General features: G+C 43.6%; 1 protein-coding gene across 1 annotated transcript; it reads left to right on the forward strand.

Moving 5' to 3' along the window:
• The first annotated feature begins 39 nt into the window (after positions 1-39).
• On the forward strand, positions 40-10747 carry LOC106563315 (uncharacterized). The gene is made up of 11 exons (XM_082973901.1): positions 40-143; positions 432-481; positions 599-1326; positions 1448-1478; positions 1655-1768; positions 6660-7054; positions 8318-8776; positions 9128-9239; positions 9413-9807; positions 9939-9994; positions 10189-10747. Exons 1-11 carry the CDS (start codon positions 100-102, stop codon positions 10190-10192), a joined length of 2388 nt encoding a protein of 795 aa, XP_082830027.1. The 5' UTR covers positions 40-99; the 3' UTR covers positions 10193-10747.
• The last annotated feature ends 1762 nt before the right edge of the window (positions 10748-12509 follow it).

Below are 12509 nucleotides of genomic sequence, written 5' to 3' on the forward strand. Positions count from 1 at the left end.
AAAGCTGCTCGAGCAATAATGCATTTTTTAAAGAATTCTGCCGTTGATGATGTCACTTCTTTGTTTACTTTTGCCAATGAATGTCATATTTGTTACAAGATGAAACCAAAATATACCCAGGTCCAGCTAAAGGAGAAAAAAAGGTACGTTTGAATACACGTACTCCAGTTCAGAGCATCAGTTTTGCTAACACTGACAGCTTGCTAGCAACACATCGGCCACCCAAAATGGTCTTGATCGGTATTAATCAAATCTCGTGTAGTTAAGTTAGTTAACGTTAGCTAACTTAAGTTATCTGAACTGCGCTAGCTAGCTAACGTTAGCTAAAGCTTGATTCTTGAATGCAGTGTTTCATAAATTCAAAAATAAAAGTTAGCTAACTAATAATGCTGGAAGAAGTTTAAGAAAAGCACTGCTTTTTCTTACTGTAGGTTCCAGGAGGAGGGAGGAGACAATGTGAGGGAAAGTTCACATTTAGCTGGTGAGGATTTTAAAGAATTTCGAAGACTATTAGCTAGCTAGACAATCTAACTTAATACAGTAGCTAGATGTCTATTTTGACATATATCTCTTCTGGCATTTAAATCTCTTTATCCAGCATTCCCAGCTCCCAGTCTTGCAGGAGAAGGGGCGAATGCTCAGACCACTGCCCTCCCCCCACCAGGTCTCAGTAGAAAGTACCCCCTACCTCAACCCACTCTCTCAGCCAAGACCAAGATTTGGATGCCAGTGCAAGAGACCTGGAAAGGAGAACCTTATGACAAGCCTTTGCTCAAATACACAATAGCCCTCCCTATTGGCAGACGCCACTGTAGACCTCGTCCAATAAAACGACCCGTCCCCAACCCTTCCCCCAACCTGACTGATAAAAGAGTGAAGTTTAAACATCCTGAGGCCACCCTCCGTTTTATCCCAGTGAGGCCAGACTTAGAGCAGCTCACCAGGCAGAGAACCCTCCCTGGTGGTCAGTTGGTTAGACCTGTGACACCCAGACCACCATCACGCAAGCAGCCCCCCTCTGCAGACCATAGCCCCCTAGACGGTATCCACTCACACAGATCCCTTGCTAAGGTGCAGGCTGGAGGTGAGGACAGGGGAGGCGGAGGAGATGGTGCCTCCCTATCCCGCTCTGTCAGGGATTTGCAGTTGCTTAGCTCCAGCTCCGACGACGAGGATTCTGAGTCTCCTTCTGAGTCACTGTTCCGATGCACCACTCCAGCCTACCTCACCCGTCGCTACCAGAACAGTTTGAAATGGTACCAGGCGGTGCGCAGCGAGAAGAAGACCAAACATCACAAGGAGAGGCTTGACCAGCTTTGCTATAAGGTAAACACTGTATTCTATTTTACTAAACTCATGCCTGGCTAAAAAAGATCTAAACAAATCGATTTAGTGACTTTCACATTGGATCTTACTGTATTGTCATCTCTCACTTTTCTTTCCTTAGGAGGCATCAGATGAGTCTAATGCTGAAAGAGGTAGCTAGGGTTTTTAGTCCACCAAGTTTGAGACATCAAAAATAATCATACAGTCCTTTTTATGCTATGTCAATGGGAACTCAGTCTTTTCTCTTCTGTCTGTGATTGCCTTTTTTGCAAGCTTACTCTACTAATGATTGTAATTACCTGTTCCCTGCCCTATCATTTGTTACTAGGCCCCTCTGATGTCCAGGCGAGACACACCGCCCCTCTGGGTGCTGGGGAGGGGAGGTCTGTCTGTAAACCCTACCAGGGAGGAAAGAGGAGAAGGAGCTCACCGTCAGAGAAAGGTTTTTATTTATTTATTTGTCAGGGACCATGTACAACATGCCATTGCAACAGATTTAGCTAGATAGCTAATTTGCATCTGTAGTCCCCTGGCAGAAAACAATGAACATCAATACATCAATACAATGCTAAAATATAACATCATATTAAAATATTTATATAGAAAAATTTCAAAATATACAACAATAGACAATATAATGATAATATTACATCAGAGTTGACCCTCGGTCCCACTGTGTTTGACATCAGTATCTGAATGTCTTATTGTTCACATGACTGGTTTGCCTAGCAAAGGTGCAGCACTCTCACACTGGTTGGCAGGGTGTTCCTTAATCCAGACGCTCTGACTGAAAAAGTTGTCTGACCAAATTTGGTGGACCTAAACTGAGTTGAGCAGTCCCCTCTGGTTGAAGCTCTTGTTGTCCTGGTATTGTCTTTGCAATATGTAACAAACTGCTTAAGGTGGTGGGGAAAGTTTTTAAATGTTTTCTTTTATTTAACCTTTATTTAACTTGGCAAGTCAGTTAAGAACAAATTCTTATTTAAAATAACGGCCTACCAAAAGGCAAAAGGCCTCCTGCGGGGACGGGGGCTGGGATAAAAAAAAAATTATAACAAAAATAAATATAGGACAAAACACACATCGCGACAAGAGAAACACCACAACACTACATAAAGAGAGACCTAAGACAACAACATAGCATGGCAGAAACACATGAAAATACCGCATGGTAGCAACACAACATGACAACAACATGGTAGCAACACAACATGGCAGCAGCACAATGTGGTAGCAGCACAAAACATGGTACAAACATTATTGGGCACAGACAACAGCACAAAGGGCAAGAAGGTAGATACATCACGCGAAGCAGCCACAATTGTCAGTAAGAGAGTCCATGATTTAGTCTTTGAATGAAGAGATTGTGATAAAACTGTCCAGTTTGAGTGTTTGTTGCTTGGGAGTATGGCTAGACAGATATGCTAAATTAGGGTTGGACTGAAAACCTACAGGACAGTAGATCTCCAGGAAGAGTGTTGGGCAGCCCTGGAATACTGTATCAAAAGCTTTGGCCAAGTCAATAAAAATAGCAGCACAACATTGCTTAGAATCAAGGGCAATGGTGACATCATTTAGGACCTTTAAGGTTGCAGTGACACATCCATAACCTGAGTGGAAACCACAGTCAATCAGTTGATTATTGACATGTTTTTCCAACACTTTTGATAAACAGGGCAAAATAGAAATTGGCCTATAACAGGATCAGCTTGATCACCCCTTTAAAATAAAGGACGCACCGTGGCTGCCTTCCAAGCAATGGGAATCTACCCAGAGAGGAGAGATAGGTTAAAAAGGTCAGTGATGGGCTTGGCGATGATAGGTGCAGCAACCTTAAAGAAGAAAGGGTCTAAACCATCTGAACCAAATGTTTTTTTGGGGTCATGTTTAAGGAGGTCCTTTAGCACCTCGGACTCAGTGACCGCCTGCAGGGAGAAACTTTGTAGCAGGGGAAAAAGAGGGAGGAGCATCGGGGATAGTCACATTAGAAGAGGTGGGAGATGAGGAAATGTTGGACGGGCAAAACATGGTCTTTAACCATTTTCCAGAATTTCTTATGGTTAGACCCACAGAGAGAGAACTGCTCCTTAAGTAACAAACTTTGGCTTTCCGGATTGCCTGAGTGCACTTATTTCTAATTTGTCTGGACGAGGCCCAGTCACCCTGAGTATGCGTGTGCCGAGTGATTTGCCAAATGGAGTTCTTGAGGTGGAGTAACTCTGCCAGATCACGGTCGAACCAGGGGCTGAACCTGTTTTTAATTCTCATTTTCTTTATGGGTGCGTATTTTTTAACGATACCCCTGAAAATATAAAAAAGAAGGTCCAAGCGTCTTCGACAGAGGTGATCAAGTTGATTCTATACCAATTTACAGAGGCCAGATCATGAAGGAAGGCTTGCTCATTAAAGTTTTTTAGCAAGCGTCTGTCACAAGTCAGGACAGGTCGTTTCACTGAGCAGCCGTTATGAACACAGGTGGTAAAACAGTGATCACCAAGGTTATTACAGAAAACACCAGACTGATACCTATCAGGATTATTTGTAAGAATAACATCAAGGAGAGTAGCCTTTTCTGGGTGTTTGGAGTCATACCTTGTGGGATTGGTAATAATCTGAGAAAGATTTAGGGAGTCCCATTGCTTTAGGACTTGGTCAGGTGGTTTAAGCATGTCCCAGTTTAGGTCACCTAGCAGGACAAATTCAGACTTAGTGTAAAGCGCCAGGAGAGAGCTTAGGGCATTTAGGGTACAGACCGGTGCTGATGGTGGCCGATAACACCCTGCAACAGTCAACAAAGAGTTATTTGAAAGTTTAATGGGTAAAACCAGCAAATCAAATTGTTTGGGGACAGACTTGGTAGAGACAACCAAGCAATGAAGGTGATCCTTGGTAAAGATTGCCACTCCACCACTTTTTGAAGATCTGTCTTGCCGAAAAAGGTTATAAATAGAAATGTTAACATCAGTGTTCAAAACACTCTTCCTTAACCACGTCTCAGTAATGACCAACACATCTGGATTGGAGCTGTGAACCCACACTTTCAATTGATCCATTTTAGGTAATAAGCTTCTAGTGTTAATGTGCAGAAAACCCAGGCTTTTACAAGAGCAGAAATCAGTGAAGCAGGTATCAGAGCACAAGTCAGAATTGGGGCTAGCAACAGTAGATGGGCCAGGGTGTACATGCACATTTCCAGATATAATCAGCAGTAATACAATCAGGGCATGGCATAGTACAGGGAGAGTTCTGCGGTGCTGATTTATAACATTTGAATGTGAATTAGATGGAAACAAGATCATATTATACAGCAATTTCATCAGGTAACATGAATACAAATACCAAGAGTCTGTGTAACCAATAGAGAGTCAGAGTCCCGAGTGTGGGAACAAACATAGTCTGTCCCACGGTTGGGTAAAGAAAGTTTGTACTCAACGAAGTATGCAGGAGTCATGAGGCAAATAGCATGAAGATAAAGGTCATGAGTGATCTTAAACACCAGAGAGGTGTCGGCATAAGAAGCTGTCAAAGCTCAGTAGGTTGTATTTCTTAATGATATTGCATTGGTGATAAGTGTTTGGTTTTTAGTGCAGCCCTTTCAGTGTTTTTTATAGAGCTTTTGCAGTGGTTTCGTTGCTGTGATACAAAGTACGAGTTTATGAAAAATGGGACAAAATCATTGAGTGCATGTACAGCTCAGCAGCATTTGTTGACATTTGGTTTCTGATCAATTTCAAATGATCAGACTGCTTTTAACTGTTCATTATACTTTATGTATTCTTTTTTGAAGGACAGGGAAGAGTCAATAATTATTCCTAAGTATTTAAAATGTGAAACCACCTCAATCCTCTGTCCCTTTACACTTACCTCAGGTTGATGGGTGTCACTGTTCCTGATGAAGGGTGCGTTTGTAAATTCACTCTGGCTATCTACTCTGATTTCAGATCACTCTCGTCTGAGGGTGCCAGAGTGCAGAATAACTGATGAATTTACGAAAAAGCAACACCTGTTGAATATGACTGGTGTCAGAAAATGTCGGCAAAAAAACGTCATTAAATTGTTTCCAGCAGCAAAGTGATAGTCACCATCACATGAAAACAGCCTAACCAGCTCTGCTAGGGCGAGTACAATGGTCAGATCTCATTTCTGTCTGGAAGTAGCTAGCAACATGTGGTGGAAACAGTACCCAATTGTCATACTTGAGTAAAAGTACAGATACCTTAACAGAAAATGTCTTAAGTAAAAGTGAAAGTCACCCAGTAAAATACTACTTGAGTATAAGTCTAAAAGTTTTTGATTTTAAATATACTTAAGTATCAAAAATAAAAGTAAAAGTATGAATCATTTCAAATTCCTTATATTAAGCAAACCAGACGGCACGATTTTCTTGTTTTTTAAATTTACAGATACACTCCAATACTCAGACATCATTTACAAATGAAGCACAACTGCATTCAAGCATCCAAGCCAACTGGCTAACTTTGGCTAGCTTGCTAATGTGGACTTGGGAACAGGAGTGAAGAAATCAGATTTCTTTCTGAATCTTGAAACAATGCAATGCTCAGTTAGATACCATCTGTAGTATCTGGTGCTTTCTTTATCAAAAGGGAATCATAAAAGCTGATAGTATTTCAAACACATAAAATATGCATCTAAGCCGAACTGAAATCTAATCAGAAACACGTTGGGTTGTTTTCACAGCTTACCTTTTCCTTCCAACCAGTCAAACAGATGTTATTTGGACATTTTACACAAAAAATCTTTTTCACAGAGAAAAGTCTTTGACAGAGAGAACTGTCAACTAGATTGAAGCATTCATTCTATCGATCTATGACATTATTCTGGTGAGCAAGGGTTTACTTAGTCTTATAGGGCAACATATAAGGACAGAAGAGACGCTGCATGTATCTAATTATAGACAAGTTAACTAACAAATAGCCTACCAAAATGTTGGAAATTATAAGCAGAAAATCCTGCACCCCCTGTCAAAAAATCGTCCTCCGGTCTTTGACTGTAGCCAATGCTCATGTTTTATATTTGTGGGTTAGGGTCGGGTGCAGGCCTCAGATTTTCACTTTCTAACATATAGTTGGGTAGTTGGGGATGGGTTATTAGCAATTGTGGACAGGTGTGGGTGAACAAACAGCTGACCAGTGCACCACTGGTCTGCATACATCTGCATTCTGATCTCGGGACATCCAGAGGGCAGGTCATTTATGTAGCTATAAACTGTATAAAAGTGGGCCCCAAAAGTATCCACGAGGGGCCCCGATAGAGCAGTCAGAGGATGTTGACAGTTTGCCATTGATTTTGGTGCATTGTTTCCTTTTGGTCAGGTTGCCTACCCCCCAGCCAGGTGAGGAGATGGGACCGCCGGTCATGGCGCCGACAGCTAGACAGCAGTGCCTCGGACTCCCCAGCATCTGATGGCAGTGTCATGCTCAGCCCACTCTATACCCACTCCCCCTTCCTCTCTCCCACAGCTACCAGCACTCCTCCCCACCCTGCTCCTCTTTCTAACACATCTCCCAACATCCCAATATTTTCCCCTTCCTTCTCTCTCAGTACGCCTTCCAGTTGTCCTAGCACGCCACTCTACCCCCACTCTTTCACCTCCAGTGCCCCTGGCACCCCATTACGAAGTCAGGTGACATCTTCCAGTGCCCCTGGCACCCCAGTACAAAGTCAGGTGACATCTTCCAGTGCCCCTGGCACCCCAGTACAAAGTCAGGTGACATCTTCCAGTGCCCCTGGCACCCCATTACGAAGTCAGGTGACATCTTCCAGTGCCCCTGGCACCCCATTACGAAGTCAGGTGACATCTTCCAGTGCCCCAAGCACCCCAGTACAAAGTCAGGTGACATCTTCCAGTGCCCCAAGCACCCCAGTACGCACCACGTTATTCACCTCCAGTGCCCCTTGCACCCCACAACATGGAACTTTTCACAGGGAGGCATCGTTCCACACCAGGAGTAACATCTCAGGAAGTAGGACTACATGTTGTGGGCTGGAGAGCTGTCCACCAATAGCTAAAGGGACAGTAACCAGTTCCAACCCTGAAGACTCAGTAACCAGCCCTAAAGCTAGATGCCAAGCGGACAACACTCCATACCCAGACATGTTCAATATTAAAAGAGATACAGCGAAGAAAGATGATTCTGAGATGAGAAGGAGCAGTGAAATGAAGAAGACTTCAACACCAAAGGAAACGACTGAGAAATGTTCTCCTGCCAGAGCGAAGACTTCCATATCATCACATGCCAGTCCCACTCTGAAAGAATCTAAGATTCCACAAGCTGACCCACGACTAGAAAAACCAATGAAATCATCAGCCTCACCTGATGTTTCTTCAACTGAGCTAGACCGTGGGACCCCCATCCCAGGCAGTAAGCTAACACTCACCTCCATATTTTCCTACCCTTATGATGTACCACAGCTCAAAAGCAGTCCACTTAAAAGCCCTGAGAAGTCATCTCCTCAATCAACCACAGCACATCAGAAACACAAGTCTCAAGATAAGACAAGTCCTAAGAAAAATCCTAAAACCAAGACCTCTGATTCACCTAAATTAACACCTGCACCTTCTTTGCCAGAGAAGCAAACATACAAAACTGAGTGTAATTTCAAGAGACCATCAAAACCTCAGAGTGTTGTTAGTAGTAAGGCAGACTCTGCAGTGTCACAACATGTTCTATCCACAAAAACTACAAAAAAAAGTGCTGGAGGGAGCCGGCCAACCAACAAGACTTCTCCTCCTTGTGACCCTAGTCTTAAAACTATAGGTTCTGCAAACACTGCTTGTGTGCCAAAACCAAAGGAGGAGAGTGGGAGGAAAGAGAGACCTCCCCTTCCTAGCCTTAGAAGATTGAAGCAGGTATTTACAGGCCTTTATCAGCAGAGGCCTGTGGTGGCTAAACCCTCCAGCGAATTGAATGGGGTGCCGACTGACACACATAGGCTGTTTAAGACCCCTTCATCCAAGACCTCCCCCAAGACCCAATCCCCCAAGACCCCTTCATCCAAGACCCAATCCCCCAAGACCCCTTCATCCAAGACCTCCTCCCCCAAGACCCAATCCCCCAAGACCCCTTCATCCAAGACCCCCTCTCCCAAGACCCGCTCCCCCATGAAGCCTCAGACTAGTGTTCTTCACAGATTCACCCAGGATCCGAGGATCCGAGATCCGATCCAGGATCAGAGACCATCTATGCAGTCCACTTCCAACGCCTCCATCAACAACCCAGAAGGGAGACCTGCAGCCTCAACCTCAATCCTGGGCAGGAGTTTAGAGCTAAAGATTAGTCAAGGTTTCCAGAAACCAGACACACCCAGGCCAAAGAGCTACTCCCCCATGAGCAAACCAACAGGGATTTCACCGAACTATAGGGGTGCTGGTACTCCTTTCCGGGGAAGTGAGGGGAATCTAACAACTACCCCCACTTCTAGGGGCCTGGCAACCTCCCATGACTGTCCATCTCAGACCAGGAGTTCTCTGAGTAAAGCCTCATCTTCTGCCAAACTACCATGGGAGGGAAAGAAGGACAGAGAGAGAGAGAGGGACAGGGAGAGAGAGATGGACAGGAAGAGATGGGAGCGAGAGAGGGAGAGATGGGAGAGGGAAAGGTGTCCACCCTCACCGAGACACCCTCACCCAGCACGGGGCCCAATTCCACAGCCAAGCAGGGAGGATCATCCTAAAGAATGCTTTAGAAAGAAAGACAAGACTACTACAGGACAGGAGGACTTTAGAACTAAAGTCAAAATACCATGGGCCCCAACTCAAAAACCCTCTACCTCTCACAAGAGTTGGCCAAATGTACCCTCACCCTGCCAGAATCCTCCACCTGTGAGAAATGGCCCGCAGTCATACTCCAAAAATATCAAAGGCACACACTCACCCTCAGCTCAGACTAAATGTAAGTTAATATGGATTCAGTATGTGAAAGAGTATACTTTTGTTGCTATGTAATAGTAGTCATTCTACAGAATCTGGTGTGTGATGGGTGGAGACATGGGTAGAAGTGAGTGTGTATGTGTTCATTTTGAATAGCTACTTATCTTTCTGCTTTCTGTTCTCTCCATACTGTAGCTAAAGTACCAGGAGAGAAGACAGACTCTCAGCACATCAGATCCCCCCCTACAACACAGAAGGTCCCTCAGGAGTCAGTGTCCCCTCCCCTGTCCCCCCGCTCCAGACCTGGCCCCAGCAGTCCGGAGCTCATCCATGCCATTGTGAGTGCCATGGGCTATCTGCTTGGTGTGCCACCCACCTCCATCCCTGGTCTCTGCCCTTCACCTGAAGACCCTGGTACATCCTCCACCACTGACCCATCAGCTTTTAACTCAGACCCCAGCCAGCCGCCCTGGACTGAAGAACTACGACTCATCCGGCAAAGACTCAGTGAGCCTGGCCTAGGGCTCAACCCCCCGCCTCCTGACCACACCCAACCAGCCCCCAGACCAAGGGACACACACACCGGACAGGTGAAAGAAGGCAATTTGTTTCTCTCACTGTTTTTTTTGCGGCTTTGCTGATTTGTTTTTAAGCCTGAATGTCCTTACCTTGAAATTAACCCTTTGACAATGTGCTTTCACATCGATCCTCCTCTATACAGAGGGAAGAGAGGCCTGCACAATCAATGGCACCATCACTGAGAAAGAATACAAAGATGTGAGTCACACATGGGATAATAGCCGCACAATACATGTTTACACACACAAAGCCACCCCCTGGCTGTAAGATATCTCCCGGTGTAAGGCATGCAGGCTGTAGACTCAGAGTACCACACTTTATGGACAATACACCTATGCGTTCTTCACAGCTTTATTTCATATTTTGCGAGTATTTTCTTTGTGAATTCCCAGGTGAGAGGAGTTAGGATGAAGATGAGGATACTGTAGCATGCTACACTGCAGAGCTGCAAGGAGTCAGAGAGCAGCTGTTCATACAGGACTTGACTGACTGACTGGTGGAAACAGAAGATGTTCACGTTAACAGGCTGAACATCTGCTCATACAGCTGGGTTGTGTTCCTAACTCTTTCTCTGGATAGAATTATATAATAAATACAGAGTCAAATACTTTATGTACATATTCATTTGCTGTAAGTACCGGCAGTTTAGCTCTTTGAATTGATGATTTCAATGCTTGTGATACTGGTTTAATTTTAGATGGATTTGATCTTGCTTTCATTTTGACAAGCAGTTTGCTGAAAAATACAGGAAGGTGGGCATGCTGAAGGTTGCACATGTGACCACAGGAGGGCAGTCTCATGCCAACCTAATGCAAATCCTAGTCATAATGAAGGGAGAAATGAAATCTAATGTACAGATTGTCAAATTGTCAAAACAAATGTACAGAGCACTGTGCTTTTGAATAATTTATATGTGAATATTGAACATCAATAAAACTTTAGAGTTATTGAGGAGCCTAAATCTATAAGACATTTTGTTTAGGTTTGTTTGGATGATAAGTTAACACGACAAGCTGATATGCTTACCCTACAGCACAGACAAACTCTTGTCTGAGGTTTCTTTATTAACCATTCAGTCATGATATTAACCATCCAGTCATGATATTAACCATGCAGTCATGATATTAACCATTCAGTCATGATATTAACCATCCAGTCATGATATTAACCATCCAGTCATGGTATTAACCATCCAGTCACGATATTAACCATCCAGTCATGATATTAACCATCCAGTCATGATATTAACCATTCAGTCATGATATTAACCATTCAGTCATGATATTAACCATCCAGTCATGATATTAACCATCCAGTCATGATATTAACCATTCAGTCATGATATTAACCATTCAGTCATGATATTAACCATTCAGTCATGAGCCAACTACATTTCCTCATGTCAGATAGTGCAACGACTCCATTTGCACTGATTGTACACACACACACACACACACACACACACACACACACACACACACACACACACACACACACACACACACACACACACACACACACACACACACACACACACACACACACGCGCTCTGCTTTGTCTTTACTGACTGTCCAAACCACTCCCATCGCCCCTTACGGTTGTTTCAAGTCACTTTGTCACATTTTTCAGATGTAGTGGAATATTATAAACATATTATGTAGCATGTATTGTAAAGCAGAAGGCTTCAGTAAAATGGTAATGCTGTGTATTCCATTTCTGCCCCATGCAACATCGCACAAGATCAACTTTCCAATATCACTTGTTACTGTAACTTCTACATTGTCACCTCTCTCTCTGCTTGACAAAATCATCAGCCTACAGTGTATCAATGAAATCCGGGACTATACTCTTATACTTTATACAACCCAAGTTTGTCAGCAATGCATAGTGCACTACACCATGGTAGTACACCAGAGTGACTCTCCACTTTGCCCTACTGTATTGAAGCTTGCTGATGGAGGATGATGATGTCGTTTTTACAGTCCCATCCATGCTGGTATGTTCTTTGGCTTTACCTTCCAACCTAACTTGATGCGAATTGATACATTGATCATGCAAGAATATAGAATTTTACAGTGTTCTACAGCTCTTAAACTGTATAAGTAAACTACTGGAAAGTACTGGATGCCAGAAGACACAGACTTAATGGTGACGGGGAGTGAGGACATTGCGGTTGTCCTTCCTACCAAGGACAAGCGCAATGTCCTCACTTCCTGTCACCATTGGAATGCTTTCACATTGCTTTCACATTAACTCATTGTCTGGTCAGTGTTTTGCTGGATAAAAGAGGTTTCAAGGCAACAACGGTGAACAGGGAACCTTGACTTTCAGCTGTTCTTAGAATTACAGGTTTATTTGGAAAAAAAGATTTCAAGACAGGAATTAGTTGCTTTCAGCTGTTGCTGTGTCAATAGCAATGGGAAATATTTGATTAGTTAATTCTATCAGGAAATCAATGTGAAAGCATTCCAGTGGTGATAGGGAGTGAAGACATTGTGGTTTCCCTTAGTAGGAATGAGGTCCAAAACACTGCTACCTGCTCCACTGGTCCTGGACATGAAAAAAGCTATTTTCAACAACTTGCAACAATCCGAAGCTGAATGGCTGAGATGTGCAGTAGACTGGGCTATAAATGAGGAATGTCAAATGCTCCCCTAGGAGCATGAAATGTATCACTTGTACTTTCACATCACTTATTTGTATTATTATGTT

The sequence above is a fragment of the Salmo salar genome, chromosome 01, assembly GCF_965601325.2.
Source record: "Salmo salar chromosome 01, fSalSal1, whole genome shotgun sequence".
In the NCBI taxonomy this organism is placed as follows: Eukaryota; Metazoa; Chordata; class Actinopteri; order Salmoniformes; family Salmonidae; genus Salmo; species Salmo salar.